General features: G+C 41.7%; 1 protein-coding gene across 1 annotated transcript in view; it reads left to right on the forward strand.

Annotated features, from left to right (window-relative positions):
- Nucleotides 1-527: 527 nt before the first annotated feature.
- Nucleotides 528-20,645, forward strand: part of LOC140361899 (cyclic AMP-dependent transcription factor ATF-7-like) — a 28,767-nt gene continuing 8,649 nt past the window's right edge. The window contains exons 1-6 of the mRNA XM_072447800.1: nt 528-952; nt 6,196-6,259; nt 6,865-6,958; nt 8,022-8,128; nt 9,517-9,971; nt 16,129-16,255. Coding sequence (XP_072303901.1) covers nt 6,206-6,259; nt 6,865-6,958; nt 8,022-8,128; nt 9,517-9,971; nt 16,129-16,255 — 837 coding nt within the window. The 5' untranslated portion in view covers nt 528-952; nt 6,196-6,205. The remainder of the gene's footprint in view (nt 953-6,195; nt 6,260-6,864; nt 6,959-8,021; nt 8,129-9,516; nt 9,972-16,128; nt 16,256-20,645) is intronic.

The following is a 20,645-nucleotide window of genomic DNA, read 5'->3' on the forward strand; positions in this document are numbered from 1 at the left end:
ATCGCATGTATCGCAAAATCGTGACATCATCGCATCTGAGACATGATTCCCAGCCCTAATTCTGAGGCAAATTCCAATTCATCTATTGAAATCACATTATGTTCCACTTCACTTTTGCCACTTCCATTCCTCAGTGTGTTCAGTCTTTGTTCACAAACGTTACAAACACCCAAACCATAACCAGGGGAAGCTCTCAACGCAGTGCCTAGAACCATCCGTCACCCTTCTAAAAAGTTCCAAAAGTACACTCAGCCGACCCAAGAACCCCGTGTCCCGTGAGCGCGCTCCACCACCGGCCCGGGCTGCCGCAGCGCTGCCCCGCCGGAGCCCGCCCCCGGTCCTGCCCCATGCCCTGCCTCCGTCCTGCCCCCTTTTTTTCCCCCCGCGCTCTCGTACGGGACCGCTATGATTTAGAAGTTCAGGAATCCCATGTCACGTCATCGGGGGGGTGATGTAATGCCGCTGTAAATAGATCGTATTGTAATCTTGCTCCAGTCCAACGTGGTTCCTCTCCGCGGCTTTACAGTCCCCTCACCCCCGGAGACAACTGCACCCCGCTGCCGTCCCAAAAACCGCACGACTTTTTGATATTTTGGCCGCGCTTTTGCAAACTTTGGAAGGAACTTTTTATCCCGATTCCCCCAAACTTGCCGCGGGACGGTTTCAGGCGGCGTCTCGGAGCGGATACACGCGGGGCAGGAGGGGGTCTATTCAGGGGGGTGTGACCGTGACAGCGCTCCGGCTCCGTCCAGCTGTGAACGCCGGGGGAAAGCGCCGCTGCTGACCGGGCTGAAGGACGGGGACAGTCGTGCGGGTCATGTGCCTGGAGACGACACGGTTCCTTCTTCTGGACACGGGACGGTGAGCTATAACCGTGAAGCTGCCGCGGGGAGAGCGCATGTTGTTGTCGACGCTCGTCTGAAGGACCGAAGACGCGCGGACGAGCCACAAGGTTTGTGACCGCAGTTTAAAGTGTCACAGGTTTACATGAGGACTACGAAAAGTCTGAGGAATAAAGTCTGGCGGTAATGCAACAATTGGATGCCAACCGCCATAAAACAACAACAACATGGTTTTAGAATTATCACTTTTTTTTTTTTTGATGGGATAGGACCTGTGGCGAGTTTTTTCCACAGTGTTTGAGTCTGTCAAGTTGCAGTTTGTGAAGAAAAATAGAAGAATAAAAGTTGAAAATGTACAGGAAGTAGTGCTAAAGGGGAATTCGCTCTCTAGGTCATCAATAAGCGACATTCCATCGGCAACTGACACATTTTGTCTGACAGTTTAAACAACCATTTAAGAAAATAAAAGTGTTGTCAAGTAATATTATATGTCAACTCGTAACTATACTGTGTGATTTATATGGATTTTGGCCCTTGTGCAATATGGTTGCCGTGGGTTACAGTTATGGAATTACAACTACCTACATCTGCGGCTCATGCCCAACCAGGAAGTAACATTATAAACTCCACCAAAATGATCAAACATGGAAAAAATAGGCAAAGGCTTTAGTATAATCTTAAATATAAAATATCTTCATTATGTTTTAGTGAAATTAGCAGGCTAATTAGCCTCATATGCACTTGCAACCTCATATGAACTTGATTCTGGCAGGTGTACTACAGAGTTGTGTACCCAAGAACCATCGTACATGCCACAAACTTTAGTTGACGTCAGAATTCAACTTAAAATGAAATGTCAAGTTACATAATAATAACTAACTTGACTTGTTATACTATTTTAATTACGCAGGACAAACAAATGCATTAAATGCATTTTTAACCCCAACAAAATGTGGTTAGCTTGATATTGTATGTTTAGCCTCATATCTCTTGTGTCGAGATTACGTTGCTTAACCAGGAATTTTCCACAATATGACATTAAACGTACCTTGAAAAACATACACTCTTATTGTGAGTGGAGTTGTCTCTTCACAGTTCTGATTTCTTTGTAACTCGTATATGTATATATATATATATATATATATGTATATATATATATATATATATATATATATATATATATATATATACGAGTTACAAAGAACTATATATATATATATATATATATATATATATATATATATATATATATATATGGCAAAATGGCAGCATAGTTGAAGTCTTAAAAGTGATCATTTTGAAAAGTTATTTAAATATTTGTGAGCGGTCTGTTTTCCCTCTAAAACGCTCTAATCCTGTTTAAATGGGCCACATGCTGGGTGTCTGCTCTGCGCTGGATTTGTGTCTTATGGATGATGTCATGCATGGATGTAAGCGTCCTGACAGAAGGTTTGGGAGAAAATGTGCTGACTCCGCCTCCAGTGACAAACCGTTGTTGAATGGAAAAGGATCATGGCTGGTGAATTGTGATCAGGTTTATTTTATTTTTTGAGACTTTCTGATAAAGTCACAAATTCAGACAGAGGGCAGGTTAAGATCTAAATCCATTACATTTGAGAGCTGGTATCTGTATTTTTTTTTACTGAAAAGTAGAAAGTACTTTCCATATCGTTTTAGGAGTTATTTTGAAAAGTTTTGTGTTGAGCATATAAAAATATATACATACAATTCAGACAAAAAAATGACATTGATTAGAACTGCTACAGATGACCAAAGATCAGCACAATTCTTCATCAAATCACTACATACTACTACTTAAATAGCTGCTGCTTTTACTGAATCCACTTTTATCTATACTTGTACTTCCTATATGACATGAATGCAGTCTCTTATAAAGGCGTCCCAGTCTTTCCTTAGACTGTATCTCCCTGAATGTTTCCGCACACGCTCGGTTTCCCTTGCTAGCGCGGCCCGTGCCTGTGTGAAGTCACCGGGCTGAGGTAAACGCGGGTCAGGGCAGGTCGGGGCCTGTCAGGAGAGAGCAGCGTGCCCGTCTTCTCCGCGTCACCTCCTGCATTCATCCTCGTGTCTGTCGTTTGGCTCATCACCTCATGTAAACTCGTTCAGGTTTTCTCAGTTTTTACATTCTCACGCACAGGGATAGGATGAGGATTGCTTAAAGTTGACAAAATGTTTCAGATAGCAATATGAACTATAATGCGTTTGGGTCATTTCTACTTTAAGTACAGGCAATGACAAGCAAATATCTTTTTTCCCACATTCACAGGTGATTCTCTGGATTTTCTGTCAGAACAGCAAAACTATGTGTCCTTTTAAAAAAACATACAACCAAGAAATAGACAAGCAATTTGAGAGAATGGTCACAAACTGTCCAAAGACTGACTTGTGGGGTTTCTGCCAATAAAAATTGCCTGTAAAGGAGAATAAAAAAGTTGATAAAGGAGACGGCTGAATTTGTCTTGAATTAGCCTTGTGGAGTCTCTGAGGATTAATTGAAGATCTGCTTCATTCTTCTTAGTCTCACACTTGTTACGTGCTTTTGTTATTGGAAAATTATTCAGATCTCTGTCTGGGCATCAACCATTAACCATCAAATGCATCATTGTGTCATCATGACTAATACGGTAAATCAAAAAGGGCACAGCCACTGCAGGAATCTATTAGAGTAAAAAACAAACACACACACACACACAAAATAATAATATATATTTACCGGTATATATTGGCAATTGGGAACTATTTTTGGATTATACAGAATTTCACATGCTGCTGACTGAATTGTTTTCACGCAGCAGGAAAGGCTGAGTGAGTGACAGCACTGGGTAAAAATGGAGTGTTGAAAGTTGAAACTAGAGGTCAGATCATAGTGGTTGAAAACACTGCTCTTGTGGTCAGTGCATGTGGGATTTTTCCTCTATTTTGTGTTAAATAAATATGTAACAAGCAATAGATCGAAGTTGTGGGTTTTCAGACTATAATATAATACAATAATACAATACTCTGATTGGACCATGTAACAAAATACAATACAAAATATAATTTAACGCAGGTGTTTGGTAACTAAATACATTTTTGACGCATTTTCAGAACATATTCTAGAGACCAAAGAGTTGAATTTGAATATGATTCGAAAACCTAATTTAAAGGTGCGTAACCTTTCCAGTGGGGGGTACGCCACCTGCTTGTTGTGGATATTCATCACAATTGCCAATGAGTAATAGATATGTGGCACTTAGAATGTCACAATATAAAATTTAGAGTCACGATTATTGTGAAATATTGCAATTTTATGATTAATCACAATTATCGGCAAAAAGAAAGAAAAAGTTTGTATTGTGCAAATATTCCTGTGTTTATTATAATACTTAACCTGCCCACCTTTAATACAGCAGATTATTTTGGAAATAAAATATAATGTCAACAACAAACAGCTTTGTGAAGTATAAAAACAGCGTTAAAAGGTAGGATTACGCACTGGTAGCACTTGTCTCGTCCTCTCTCTCTCCTCCTTCCAGTCTGTGCATTCTGTGGCTCCTGCACTCGCACTGACTGTAGTTGACCCGCACCAGTGTTGAGCTCTGTATGTAAGGGACCAGTTGTCAGTCACATGTACTCCAGATACTGTAATATTATAAACAGATTGGGCATGTTGACACGCTTGGCTCTGTCGGATACACACACATACACACAGGTCCGCACGCTGCCCGGGACTTGCGTGGTTCCTGAGACATTTCTGCTGTATACTGTAAATTCCCCAAACCCGATAAATAATTGACCGTGGCCATCAATATATTTGTGGTAATTGAAAGAAAGGTTTATCTTGACATTCCTTGAGGCGCTTGGTGAAATCAAACTGACATTTCCCTGTCAAACTATTATAACCAGCATAACTTTAGATTTAAGAAATGTTTTTTATGTGGTTGTTAGCATGTCATTTTGGTAGTGAGTTGCTAAGAGTAACATGTTTTCTAATGAGGCTCTTGTTTTACGGATTGAGTAGTTGTAATTTGCCAAAACAGCAACTGAACAAAACGTACCGCTCAGGAGCAAGCCCAAAAATATGCGACCCACAACTCTCTTTCAACTTTCTAAAAAATTAAGCACAACGTCGATATATGACTTTGCTGACTTAAATTAAAATGTTGTGTCAGAATGACCTTGGCCCAAATCCTTATTGCAACAAACAATATACATCACAATGATAATTAAATCAAATTGTGGGCCCCCCTGTGGCTCGTGGGGCCCAGTGCATGTACTCAGACTGCCTTTCTCTACTCACTGCCCTGCCAGTGTTCACTACCCCTCGCTTGCTCCCTTGAACCCGGGACCATCGCACTCCTGCCCGTGTTATTACCTCTTTACGGAATGTCTGAGTCTTTATTTGCGGACGCTGGAAAATGTGTGATCCATGTTAGCCACGTAAACAACAGCTAATGCTCCTTCATAACAGAGGAGGGAGGGGCCTTATTATCGTGCCTTATTGATGAGTGGTTTGAGAGGCACAGGGCGGGCTGGGGTCCTGTCATCACGCCTGTGTTATTTACCAGGCCTCTGCTGAAAGACTGATTGGAGCTAAACAATTGGGCCACTATCAAAAGAGCAGTGTTTGCATATGCCACTAATAATAATACTAATAATAATGGGGGCTTGTGAAAGCACTTGTCCTAATAAAATGTTGTTTGCTGTATAATAACAAATGAGGAATGTGCAGGAGGAACAAACATGTGGTTAGCTGTACTGCAGATGTGTCAGAGAGGTGCAGCTGGGGCTGGAGGTATCAGACCAGGCATGTGTCAGAAAGGTGTCAGTGCGGTGACACCGTGGCCATTATGGTCAAGTTTGGGACATACTGTGACATTTGTGTTGTACACAAATGTATTAGTCCCTATCGTGGGACAAATACAAGTTATTAAAAGTGATCTTAATCTTTAAAAATCTAGTATTTCTTGTCTATACTAAATAATCCATTACATACATCAAATCATCCTGCATTTATTAGAGGCACAATGCACAACTTTGGGTAAAGACCTTTCAGTATACTACTACTGTAGCCACAGCTGCCCTGGGGCGACATACAGAACTAAGGCTGTAAACCTTTTTCAAACAGCTCAGAATCAGATAGAATTCACAAACTAGGAACTTGCTTTGGCTTAAGGTGCAACATACAATAATCAATAATAAACAGCAAAATATATCAAAAAGGGCATGCATAAAACTGAAGTGAGAAATGGAGAGAGGGTACAGACATTCAGCAAACGGTTAAGGTCCCGGGAAGTGAACCCACAGAGCTGAGGTGGTAACAACCTCACATGTGTGCTTGTGTCTGTTCCAGGCTGTGGGACATGAATGAGCTCCAGCACAGGCCGTATGTGTGCGGGGCGCCCGGCTGCTCACAGGTCAGTGCCACTCTGATGTCCATTTTACATGTGCACTCACAAACTCACATGTATGATCTGCTCTTCTTCTATGCTGTTAAAAATAAAGACAGAGTATGTAGAATTTGTATTTAACATTATGTATGTCCTTAGATCAACATAAATTACTTTTACTAATAACACGATTAATTCACAGAAACAGAAACCCACATGACTCTGATTTGGGTTGTCAGGTTCAGTTGTGATTGTAGTTAGGGTTTCTTAAACTGTAAGGGCGCAGTCTACATTTCACCCCTTAAAGGTATTAAAGGTGTGTTTTATAGACTTTTATGAGTGTTTAACCATGTTGCTATGTTAACCTTCATCAGACTCATTCTGATCGTTTAGTGCTCAAATTGCAACCATGGAGTTCTTTGAAAATCAATCTTACTTGTTTTCCACACACATTATTTTAAGATGTAAAATGTGCAAAAATGAAATTATTTAAGCGTAGTTAGTAGGTAAAAGCCTGAATAATAATATAGAACCTTTAATTATAATACTTTTTTGTAATAGTAAGTAAGCATTCACACCATCATATTTAGTTTTTAAGTGTATTTTTATGGAATGATTTCTTTTTTGTGCAGGGATTCCAGACAGAGGAGCACCTGAGCATCCACAGACACAAGCATGAGATGACCCTCAAGTTCCCCTCCATCAAGAACGACGCTGCCTTCACTGGTTAGACAAAACACATCACATAAGCTTGTATCAAAATTAGTCAGCATCAAGCTTAATACAAATATATATGTTTCTATTTTGCTCCTATTAATGTTATATGTATTTAATATAGACCCTGCACGCAATGACAATCATGTTCTGTATTTCAATACAAGGATGGTGCGATATGGATTTATTTCTTCATTTTTGAGTCAATACCAATATAAATAGTGATTTGTTGTGTAATATTAGCTGATGCCAACATTAAGGGGCTAAACTAGATTTTTCTTCATGTAATACAGTAAAATCTGTGTTGCCCCAGTAAAGATGTATTGTAAAAGCAGCTCTTTGGGTCAGAATGAGATTGCTGTGTTCTGTCTGCATCTAAATATAGAGCACTTTATTCTCATCAAAAGAAGCAGTACACAGTTAGCATGCAGACTGATTTTGATCGAGGAAACTCCTCCCATCACCAATCCCAACATTAGACCCAATATATTGTCTTAATGTGCGTATCTTGAATTCAATGCCATACAAAGCGTTTGGCATAATGACAAAATATAGACTACAAATTGATATATAAAATACAAAAGATTAAATAGATGCACCAAAGATTTCTTGGCAGTTGCATCTAACATTATTCAAACCAAATGCAATTCATAAAGATATGTAAAAATGTTGTGTAGAGGTGTAGAGAAGTGAAATAAATCTGGTAATAAACCGGGTGTAGTTTTGTTTACTCTAGCTTTAGCCACGATTCACAACCACGGAATTACTATTGATTATTCTTTTTTATGTCAATTTATGAAATTGGCCTGACGACTAAAAACTATAATTCAGCTACAATTTACATTTGATTTAATAAGAAAACATTTGTGGGTGACGTCAGCTGCTCACATAGCAGACCTCTGCGAGCGTGGAGACACATTCCACCATTAAAAGAACCAGAGCGCTTTTAGGTGAACCAATCTGGGGAGCCAAGGCCAGTTGAAACATGGCTATAGAGAAGAATACAATTTAAAAGTCCAGGGATGTGATAATGGTGTGGCTGAGCTTGTGCCCTCCTTCTATGTTTCCCTTGTAGCTAATACTCCCACTCCGACCAAGTTTCTGCAGAACTGTGATGAGGTGGGCCTGTTTAAGGAGATCGAAGAGGAGTTTCTACAGGCACAAGAGGAAGAGAAGAAACAGGTAAAAGGCAACCAACACCCTCATTCTGACCCTTGTTTTCACTATCCACTAAATGTTCAAAAATCATCATAGGCACTTTTCTTTCTAGTTGGAGTTTGCATACCTTGAACCGCAGTGGTGGAAGGGTTTGAGCACCCCAATTATCATAGGAGCTATGTTGTCAGGGGCTTCCTGTCCATGGAAGGATAACCCAAGGCAAACAGGTCCTGGGTGACGGGTCAAACCAAGAGCGGTTCAGAAGCCCCTTCTGAGTAACAAAGCAAGGCCAGTTAAGTCGCCTGGATTGGCGTTACTTCAACGCCCACGTGGGCAACAACAGTGACACCTGGAGAGGGATGAACCTGAGTGGTGTTCAGTTATTGGACTTCTTTGCTAGCCATGGTTTGTCCATAACAAACACCATGTTCACGCACAAGGGTGTCCATCAGTGCACTTTGCACTGGGAGATCCTAGGCCGATAATCTACTTTGCTTTCGTCTCATCATACTTCCGAGCGTGTGTCTTGGGCACTCGGGTGAAGAGAGGGGCAGAGCTGGTGGTGAGTTGGATCCGCTGGTGGAGGAGGAAGCTGGACAACCCCCAGCTTGTGCTGTCGCAGAGGCAAAAACACAGGTTGGGAGGAGTTTAGGGAGGCCATGCAGGAGACTATTGATCTGCTTCAAAGAAATTCAGGCTGCCTGGCGCCTCAAGAGGGGAAAACAGTGCTTCACCAACACTGTTTATGGTGCGGGTTTATGCAGTTGTTGACCTCGATTGGGGCCATTTGCCCTGTTTGACTGGAGCAGGAGCTGTGTTTGCATTGCTGGCAGTAAGTCAGACCTGTTACCAGTGCATGTTGGACTCCGCCAGGGCTGCCCTTTGTCACTGGTTCTGTTCATTGTTTTTATGGACAGAATTTCTAGGCGCGTCAGGGGTCGGAGGGTGTCTAATTGGGGATTTTGTAGACGATGTTGTCCTGATGGCTCCATCAAACCCGGACCTGCAATATGCACTGGGACGGTTTTCATCCAAGTGTGAAGCAGCTGCATCTCCAATTCGAGGCCATGGTTCTCAACCAGAAGAGGTTGCTTGCCCCCTCTGGATGGGTGGAGAGTCCTTGTCCCAAGTGGAGGAGTTTAAGTATCTTGGGGTCTTGTTCACAATGGAAGGAAGGAGCGTGAGAGCGTGAGAGCGTGAGAGCGTGAGAGGTCGCTGCGTCGGATTGTTGTGGTGAAGAAGGAGCTGAATCTCTCAATTTAACTCTCTCGATTTCGTCTGTGGTCCTCTGGGTTCTCTGTCTAAACTAACCTGCTCACTACTGGTGACACACAGCACTAAGGATGGGTCACATGCAGAGAAAACAATCTATAGCACCACAGTCTTAATATGTGATTATTTTGTCCCAACAGATGCTTCCTCAGAATGGGTCATCATGTATGAACCAGAACCAGCTTAAAGGCCGGGGGGCTCCACTGTCGCTCCAGCCCCTGTCCCACCCTCCATCTGCTCCTCAGCACCACACACACACTCATTCCCACCACCAGCCCCATCATCCACCTCACCACCAGCCCCACAGCCAGCCCCATCATCCACCTCACCACCAGCCCCACAGCCAGCCCCATCATCCACCTCACCACCAGCCCCACAGCCAGCCCCATCATCCACCTCACCACCAGCCCCACAGCCAGCCCCATCATCCACCTCATCATCAGCCCCACAGCCAGCCCCATCATCCACCTCATCATCAGCCCCACAGCCAGCCCCTGCAGCACCCTCCTGCCCACGGTCACCTGATGGGCCCCAGCTGCAGCCTCGCCCCTTACCAGGCTGGGTCCATTATCACTCAGAGCCACTCACACTCAGGGTGAGTACTGACACTTTCTGAGCTTAGAAGGTCACCATGTTTACATGTAAGAATAAGGGAGGTCTATTATTGGTTGTTATATCCCGGACCAGTGCATATTGTTATATCCTGAGAATAAACAGTTCATCCTTACCATGGGGGACTGTGTAGTCCCTCAGTCCCTTCAGGTAGGTTCCAAAACAAAGGAAATTGAAGGCATTTCACAAATCATCCAAGTAGCTTCTTCAATGAGCACTTAGTTGTGGTCAGGGGGGCCATTGGCACAGATTGGCAGCCATTAGTCTGCCTTAAGGCAGCTGTGACTGTGTGAGTAACACACTGAATAAATCGCAGAGTTTACATGTTTTCATGTGTCTGGGTGGCTTTCCTCCTTGCACCATGCATTCTCCATTAACCCAAAAACATGCACATAGATCAAATCTGCCAACTAAGGTAGTTCTGACCAAGCCTAACACAAGAGATGAATCCCCAGGACTGGATTGCTGCGGCCCAGTGCACTGACGGAGATTTAGTCAAGAATACTTAACCCCACTAATCTGCTCCCTTTTCTTCAGTTGTACCCACATTACTGTGAAAGTGAAGTGGCCAATGGATGAAATCATGTTTGTTTTTAGACAACTGACTCCCATAAAGGTCTCATAAACCATTAGACCAGAGATAAGATACGATAAGATATTCCTTTATTGTCCCACATGGGGAAATTTCATTGATGCAACGCAGGTAGATACAGAGGTAGATACAGAAGAACAGATCACTTATAGGAAGTTTGAAAAACACTTTCAGTAGAAGATCTCCTATAAACAAAAACTCCCATAGACAAAACCTCCCAGAACCCCGCTGATGTCAACATCGTTGACATCAGCGCGGTTATGCAAACCTAAGCTTTTCCCTCACCAGGCAATGCAATGTTTAATGGCTGGAAATGGCATGAAAGCACTTATAGCCTCGTTCTTTTTTGGTACATTTAAAGGAAACCATAGCCTGGGACAGACACTGCAGTGCCTGACCTATTTTGTCCGTGAGTTCATATGCATAGACATAGAATATTTCCTTTTAATTCCACCGTTTCTCAGTCTGGTGCAGTCTGTCTCGCCCATGCTGTTTGAGAGATATTAGCGCTGTGTTCTGTCTGGCACTCTCTGGCATTTCCCTTTTGTTATTTATCACCACTCTAATGAACTGAGAGGAGAGGAGGGAAAAAACTCTGGCAACAACTGAGAAAGAACAAAGTCTACCCACTCAAAGCCGCCGCCAGCACCGCCCTGTCACCCAACTATCAGACCAGCGGACCAGACTGTGCTGCGTTCAAGAGTTCAGGAATCCTCAGCACCCAGACAATTAAACCAGACTGTGGTGCGATGTGCATGGCTCAGGGTATCCACAGCACTAAGACCAAGGGACTGCTGTGTTCAAGAGCTCAGGAATTAAAGGCTAGGATTAATAAGATCATAGAGCAATTCAAAACCTTAACTTCAAGCGCACCATTAAGGCGCTATACCTGATTTTTACTTAAAAACCTGTGTGGAGGGACCTGAGTGCTGTGTTAAATGGGATACAGTGTAGGGTCTCAAACTACATGTATTCAGTTTATGATTAAGGAAGATTTCTTAGCAGAAACGAGACAAGACGGGGCACCTGGGTTAAACCCAAAGAGCTAAGATACGGTCCTTAATCGCGCTCGTTAAAAAAGGTCTGAAGGGTGTTTCACGATTCAGGGACTTATACATAGTCTATTCAAACAAACAATAGTCAATAACTCTTTCGTGTAGTTTATTTATCAAAAGGGTAATCAAACACACCGGAGCAGAAATGCGCACAGGTAAATCACAGGTGATGTTATATCATATTTAACAGCAGATTTCATGCGGATAATGTTAAACCAGGGTTTTGCCTTTGATAACCAAACGTGTCTATGCTAATCTATATCAAAAAGAGGGAAAGTGAGAAGCTAAAGGGAGGAGGAACAGCTGAGCTCTACCCAAATCACGCCACAAAAGAACCGAACTCTGAACTCGGCTTACGGTTCTGTAGAGACTTGGTCCGGCTGGTCCTTGTCCGCGGACGAGGTCCGTAGCGAGGCGTCGCGTGGAGCGGTGTGACGGCGAAGGTTCGTGAAGCGGGCGGCGGCCGTGGAGCTGTGTGCTGGCCTTGGAGCGGAGTGCTGCGCCGGGGAGCGGTGTGCTGCGCCGGGGAGCGAGGGGTCGCGTGGAGCGGTGTGCTGCGACCTCCTTGAAGCGGCGGCGGCAACGGAGGCGATGTCCGGGAGTTCCTTAGCGGTAGAACGCTTTAGCGGCGTGTTAGCTCCTCACGCGGCCTTTACTCAGATGAGGACGTAGCGCTGATCCACGTAAACGGCGTAGATTACTTCAAAAAGAAAAGAAACGAAGTAGCAAAGAAAGTCTCTGTCCGGTTTAGCGCTTAAGCGTAGTTCCAGGTAGTTCCAGGTAGTTCCAGGTAGTTCCAGGTAGTTCCAGGTGGTTTCAGGTGGTTTCAGAGTCCAGGGCTGGCATGGCCTTGTCGACCACGTGACGGACGGATTTTGTTGAGACAAAGGAAAAGTGAAAGGCCCGTCCGTGGAGACGGCTTCCAAGAGAAAAGACAAAGGGGATGAGAAGAAGAGAACAAGAGAGCGTTTCTAGCTTGGAGCGTCCTTTTGATACCTGGCCCGCAGGGCATGCTGGGAGCGAAAGGGGCGGGCGCTACTGCGAAAACTTCCTGTTTAACATTTTCCTGACCGAGAAAATAAAACTGGAGTAACGTAAATAATAATGGCAAAAACATTGAACCCTGTTTTAACATTTACACGTTAAACACTTTTGGCAGTTTGTGCACATTATTTCTTGAGGTAGACACATTTTACATCTTCTTTCACCTGTGATGGGCGCTCGAGTTAAAGCATTGGGAATATAAAACCTTAAACAGTGGAAAAATACGTAACACAAGGTGAAACATGCGGTGTAGGGAGTTGATTCGGACAAACATTCATGGCATAATCACATAAAACATAGTTTTCATCGAGGCGTCTTCCTGTAAGACTGTGGGGAGAAGATCTGTTATCAGAAAAGTCACAGCGGCTCCCCTGCGGTGAGGGAGACAAGGAGAACGAAAACCCCCCAATGTTCAAAGAGAGATTTTCTGTTATCTGGCCGTGGAATGTCCATCTCCATTCCCCTACAACAGTTTTAGTTAAAAGATTCTTTAATGGAATATTTCATTAATACGTTAACACATTTTTAAAAGAGAATTTAATACATGTATCTGCAAATACTTGAATTCAATATTTTTTTTAGTTTTTAAAAGACTACTATATTAATGGATTGATTGATTGATTGATTAATGTATGAATTAAGTATTCATCTTTAACAAAATATTCTTAAACATATTTTATTAAATTGATTTGTAAAAACTTTTATGGCAAGATGATGGTTCATATGGCACTAACTTGTCCGAGATGTACTTTGGTGCTAGGCCATGGAGAGACTTATACACAAGCAGAGCTGCTTTAAAGTCTATTCTCTGAGCCACAGGGAGCCAGTGCAGCGACCTGAGAACAGGACTAATGTGATGGTACTTCCTGGTTCTAGTCAGGACCCGAGCAGCAGTGTTCTGGATGTACTGCAGCTGTTTTAGCTGACCAAAAACGATGATTTCAGTCTTGTCTAAGTTCAGCTGGAGAAAGTTGTTTTGCGTCCACACACTGATCTGTTGGATGCAGTGACAGAGTGAATCCACTGGTCCATATTCACCTGCCATTAAACATGATGAAACATAGAGCTCAGTGTCGTCTGCATAATTGTGGACACATTTTCACTTCGTATCAACCAACCTAACGGCAGCATGTAGAGGTTGAACAGTAGGGGTCCCGGGATTGACCCTTGGGGCACGCCACAGGTCAGGGGCATGTGGTCTTTAGCCAATTTAGGGCAGTGCCAGTGATGCCCACCCAGTCCTCTAGTCTCTGTAAGAGGATTCCATGATTGACAGTGTTGAAAGCAGCACTCAGATCTAATAGAATTAAGACTGAGGCTTTGCCTGTGTCAGTGTTCAGGCGGATGTCATTTGTCACCTTGACTAGAGCAGTCTCAGTGCTGTGATGAGGTCTAAAACCTGACTCAAAAACATAAAAGGAGTTGTTTATTAAGAAATCATTGACCTGTTGGGAAACAACATTTTTGATGCTTTTGCCCAAAAATGGCAGATTAGAGATGGGCCGGTAATGACTCAGTACTGCGGCATCAAGACTGCTCTTCTTTAGGAGAGGCTTTATGACCGCAGTTTTCAAAGACATTGGGAATGTACCAAATTTAAGCGACATGTTTACTATGTCAGGGAGTGGTGCTCACAAACTGTTCGCACAGACTTCATGTAGATGAACTCAGACTGGTGATGATCTCCTGGACAGTTTTGTCTGTTACAGGTGTAAATGAGTTAGCTCTAAGTGTCTTGGTGGTTTTAGAGTTATTATTTGCGTTATTGTGGAATTTATAGAATTTTGTATGTCCTAAACTTTGTCGTTAAAATTTAAGAAAAACTTTTAAAATTTGCATTACCTTCTGGGATTAACGTCTCCAATAAGCTTTACTGTGGCTCTACTGGTCCTCTTGGCTAAAGTAAATCGAAAAATAATAAATGGCAACCAGTAAGGAGCTCTCTGATTGGTTTACACGCACCTCTAAAAAATCAGAGCGCTCATTAGTACTGATAGTTCTCTTCATAATGTATTTATTTTACATGGAAAAGCTAATTGGAGAAGCTAATAAGATAATCAAATTTAGTTTGCAAAAGGTTTTCCTAAAATTATGTGTAAATGCATTAATTTATTGTTGTACTAGCTACTTTTAAAAACAAATTACGTATTTGTTAATTGCTGTATTAAATGTTCTTTAAAAAAAATAAAATTAATACAACTTTTTGTTAAAAGTAATTCATGTCAGGGAGGCAAAATATATATATCAAATAAGGCATGCATAAAATAAAGACGTTACTAATAAAGTGAAAATAGTCTTGGTCTGAATATAATACACAAAATTTACAGATGTCATTTGAGTATTATTATCAGGATTAAGCCCATAAAAATCATTGTCAAATTGTCAATATGAGCCACCCCTGCTGGCAGTCCACTGCACTGAGCCCAAACCAGTCCGTGCTGCGTTCAGTTGCCCGGGAATCCACAGCACTCAGCACATCCACACATAAGGTCGTGTCTCATGTCTCTCAGTCTGGGTTTCCACAAACTCAGGAGGCAGAAGTTCACTCTCTTCAATCAGGTTACATAAGTCGCAGAGATGACCAAGTCAGTTAAAAATAGCCACAGTGATATAAGTGACGAAAATGCACATATTAAATTGTGTAATGGGTTTGGATCATCATCATAGCAAAATAATAAACAACACTTATTAATTAAATAAGATTAAGTGTAAGTAAGTATATAAAACAAAATAATACATTTAGTAGTTGCACTATCGTTTGGAGAGGGTCTTTCATGTTTACTTGTGTTTCCATGGTGATGCAGACTGGCCTGGCGTCCGGCCGTACACTGTTGTGGTTATGTTCTGCTCTCTGCTCTTTGTTGTACTTAAAGTGCACACACAGACTGAGGGAGTATGAGCTCAGTGAAGATGAGCTCACAGAGAGGCTAGTGAGGAGCCAGGGCACCCGTGGGTGTCTCCTCTCCTGCTGGGAGTCCTCAGCCTGCTCACCACACAGTTACATGTCAGGCTGTCACGTTGATTTCTCATTTACAACCACTATTTATATATTTAAGGTGGTTGGATTTATGAAATGTGGTGATTCACTCAGTTCAATTGACTTGATGTAGATTTTTTCATACCACAATAATAATATATAACCATAAAAACTATTCTTACGCAATAGACTCACAGAATAATAGCTCATTTAAGTTTCCATGTGGTCTTATACTAGTTCTGATAAAGCTCAAGCGCATTCTAAAACTGTTTCTAATTTTTTTTTTATTGATACTTGTTCAAATGATTATCTGGATTCGAGCTTTAGTATTGATTATTATCTGATTTTAGATACTTTTGAAAACCTAATTAGGATCTGGCTGAATGTTAATATAATGCTAGGTTAGAAAGAAAGTAATTTAGAGCTCCAATATTCAAATGAGTTATCCAACAGCATTGGTGATTGTTTGCAGGCCGGTGCCCAGCCCTCTGTCCTCTCTGCTGCACATGAGGAGCAGACACAGACAGCCTCTGGCCGCCTCTCTGCCCGGGACCCTGCCTGACCCCGCCATGCAGGGGGCCGCCGCTCACCACATCAACGTAAGTATAAATGACATGCACATCTTTACACATTTTTTTGGACATTGTCTGAATATTGTCAGGTTCAGTTTATTTGCCATTTGCAGTATAAAAAAGAAATTGGAAAAAGTGTGAGAAGCAGAAGAATAAAGAAGAATCTATTTAAGCTGACAAAAAAACCTTTTCGGGAGACACAAAGCACATAAATAAGACTGTGGGCAAAAGACAACACACTGTAGTACATTGTTTGTAAGGGATTTAACACATTAAAGTGCATGTTGGAGTTTTAAAGCGCCTTGTTTAAAGTCATCACCACCTGTGGGAGGAAACTGCTGTGGTGGTAGACTAGTTGGCTTAGTACTACACGATGGCGCTTCAAATGAGTTTAAATGTATATATTTGTATATATTATAACATTATATTATCATAGTCAATAATCCCCCCCAAAAAACAACAATATATTATTTTTTGTCATTATGGAGCTGGATTTATTGTTTAGTTAACCTTTTTATTTACCAGGCAATACAGTGTCAGCTTGGCACCAAGTGGCAATAGTGTGGTATCTTAACAGTTTATTAATGAATGTACTGCACCATAGTCAGATGTTAAAGGTGCCAGACCTTGTGGAGGCCTTTGCATGGAGAGTTTGATCCCCATCTCTGGTTAAATGTCCTTTCTGCTCTATTCCACATACTATACTATAACTTAATAAACTATACTATAATAATTTGATTGTACTTCCTGGTTCTAGTCAGGACCCGAGCAGCAGCGTTCTAGATGTACTGCAGCTGTTTTACAGTTGGTTTGGAGAGGCCAGTGATCAGGCCGTTACAGTAGTCTAATCTACTGGAGACAAATGGATGGATGTCCAAGTCTGGTTTAGACACTATGTTTTTTTTAAGATGGAAAAAGCTGCTGATGTTATTGTAAAAACACATTTTTGAATTAGAAATAGTATGTTTCTTGGTATAAAACTGTTCTCTTATATAAAAAGCAAAGGGAATTGCTCTGTTTAAATTGCCATCAAGAAGAAATAACTTTGAATATGAATATAATTTATTATTAAATAAGAATAGAGGAGAAGCAGAACTAAACAAAACTGAAAGGCTTAGAAGATTGTATTATATTTGAGTGTATTTGTATGAATTGGTTGAGGGGCAAAGGTAGCAGGTTGATGGCGTGTTTCAAGAGATGCTAAATGCATTTGAAGTGCAGCGGCACCACCTCTGTCCTCTGCTATATGTCCACACTCAGACATGCAGCCTCCATCTTTAATACATCCAGGTATAACTCTCATCCCTGATTCATGTGCTGGCAGCGAGGCCAAAGTGGTGCTAATATTTATATCCAACAGCAGAAGCCACTTCACACCAGGTGAATGAAGCCAAGGTGCCCGCTCTAAAAGGCTGTGCCCTCCCGCAGACCTGTGCTCGGCTCTGGTAAAGAGTATCTCTGCTGTATTTTCAGCACATGTCTGATATAACAGCTCTACCAGGGCCTTTACGCGATACCCAAACCATGCTCCTCGGCTCAGGGTATGTGCGGCCTCTTGTTTTATGGCCCTGTCTGTTTTGGTTATGCCATAAGCCATAAGCCCTGATCCCCCAGACCGGTTCGCCGAGGAGCGTTTTGGAACGGTTCTTTTAACAGTGGAACACATTTCAATCCTCTTGACTTGATGCAGCACGTTTTCTTAATAATACAATCTAAATCATATCTGAATTATATTTTTAATCATGAGGCCAATCTCTGCAATTCACAAATTGTTCCATGTTTGGTGCTGTGAGCTACAACTAGGAAACAAGAAACTACTTCCAGTTTTGTCAGCTTTTTGTGCATCTATTTCACTTCTACACTGCATTGCAACGTAGCTTTACATATTTCACTTGAGCAGAGGGTTATGAGCAGAAAAAGAGATGTGCGGCTTTGGGAAACACATGGAAGAAAGGTGACTATTTAGACGTTAGAGCTGTGCTTCTGTGATGACAGCTCTGTGAGGAAAACCTCCAAACCAGTGCAGGACCTGGACAGATCAAGGGCAACAGGTAAAAACACAGGTCAGGGTGTAATAGCATACTGAAAATACTATTGTAACTTAGTATTCTTAAGTCAATTAACCTGTGTCCCCACCTATGTCCCTAATAAAAATAGATAATAAAGCATTAACATAACAGAGTGAATCTGCTGTGAGCTGCACTCCGTGAATACAATAGGAATTAATTTAATTCACTGCATGAAGAGTATTCTCACTAAGCTTAAACTATAGGCCAACATGTCTGTGATCTCAACATTTCATATCAGAAATCATCTCATGAATCCATGTTCCTGTTCCTGCTGCTGTTGCATGAAGATGGTGTGTCCACAGTGTCCACAAATAACTATTACTAGTCTATATAAAGCTATTTAATTTAAACAACTGTTGTAATTTTATTTTTTACTGTATGTTTGGCCCGTGACCCAGCCTGAGTTTGAAATTCGGCCCTCGTCCAAAAATGATCAAAGCGAACAGGTGGAAACAAGACTATAGTGTCACCATCACAACAACAACAACAACAACAACAACAACAACAACAACAACAACAACAACAGGGAAATAGTATTTAAAGTAATCGATGAACATGCAATACATACAATAAAACATACTTGTTGTTCTGGATAAAGATTAACACAGAAATAGGCACTGGCAAAAGCATTGTTCATTGCCGTTTCCAAATACTATATTACCAAATACTAATACCAATACTGTTAGGTGAACCAATACCTAGTGAGTGGGAAACACACGCAAAAATATAAAGATCCCAAGCCCTACTTGTGTCAGCTTTTCATGCAACCCCAGGTCAGCTCTGTCCACTAAAAAGTCTCCCCTTGGATTCAACTAAGCAAACACAGTAGGTCCTCTCCTCCTCTTGGAGAACTGCTGCAGGTGATGATCCTTTAGCTGCAACACTGTATTTAAACTCAACTAATGCAGTGATAGGCTTCTCATTTCTGAAACAAGCATGTGGAAAGACAAATCCTGTGGTCATTGAAAAGATGTCAGTGTGTTTGAGAATGGTCAAATCATTTAACATCAAGCAGAGAAAACATCTAAGGAGAAGCAGAAACTAATGTACTTCAGATCTGAACCCAGTGAGAGAGTTTGGGACGAGCTGGAGAAGGCTTTGTGCACTCTCCATCATCAACACAAGATCAACTGTGAACAATAATGCACTGGATGGAAATAAATAGTTTAATATTGCAGAATCTTAGTGAAACTTTTTCACAACAAATGAGTGTGTGCCCCTTTTTCTTCTAAAGCAACTTTTTTTTTTTTTGCTAGGCAGTGTAAGTTCAGTGTTGTGTCATAATGTCCTCCGTGTGATTAGCTGTTCAGTGAGAGAGAAATCATCTTGTTATTTTGGCCCGTCTCTGTTTGGTTCAGCATCTGTGTGAACTGGACAACACACAGACAAGCTTTCCACTCTCCAGTGTCAACAAGTTGGGCGCAATAGCTTTCCTGACAAATACTGGGGTCTAAAGTACAATCTGTCACCCATTCACAACTCTATTCTCAGGCCTAAGCCAAAACAAAGAAAACAATAGGTCTAATCAGAGTATCAGGTATATTGTAAAGCAGCTCTTAGGGTGAAAATGAGAGTCTAATTATAGATGTAAAGCTGTGTACCATCAGCTTTATGTCTCCAGATGACACCACCAAGAGGGAGCATGTACAAGCTAAAAAGCACAGGACCTAAAATCGACCCCTGGGGCACACCACAAGTGATTAAACTAAACTAGTACTGTTTTTCGATATTTTTAGGCAGTATCTAAACCGTATCTGAGCATGTGATCCTGTCCGTTGCGTGTGTTCTTTTAGTTACCCTGCAGGTCACAGTTTCTCCTCGGGTCCATGTCGTATCAATAGTTAAAGCGCTGCGTGCCATCAAAAGCTGCTCCAGACCCGCAGTTGTGAAGTGTGCCTGCTCCTCGACACAAAACATTCATCCATACACAATGAGGAGATACGGAGACAAGAGCCAGGGAACATTCGACAAGTCAAGTCAAGTTTGTTTTATATGGAGGGCATCTATGGTGACCTGGTGTTGAACCATGCACTAAACCTATATTGGATATCAGTGTCTCCGCCCACATCCCTGTATTTCAAACTCCGAACAATAAACAAAACAACAGAACAAACTAATGCATATGCAGATCTATTTTACCATGAGTTTTAGGGCACTGCACCCTGAATGGTCAAAAGTGCCCAAAATCCTACCTTCAATCATGTGAATATTGTTTTGCTGGCATACAAATACATATTTAATACACTGAAACGTGATGAATGTATTTATTGATCTAAAATTCTGAATCACGCAAGAATTCCTTTATTATTATTCACAGCTATATGTTTTCTTTTCCGCATTGTAGACAT

Source organism: Eucyclogobius newberryi, unplaced genomic scaffold (genome assembly GCF_026437365.1).
Source record: "Eucyclogobius newberryi isolate DKJ021-1_F unplaced genomic scaffold, fEucNew1.0.hap1 SCAF_16, whole genome shotgun sequence".
Taxonomy (NCBI): domain Eukaryota; kingdom Metazoa; phylum Chordata; class Actinopteri; order Gobiiformes; family Gobiidae; genus Eucyclogobius; species Eucyclogobius newberryi.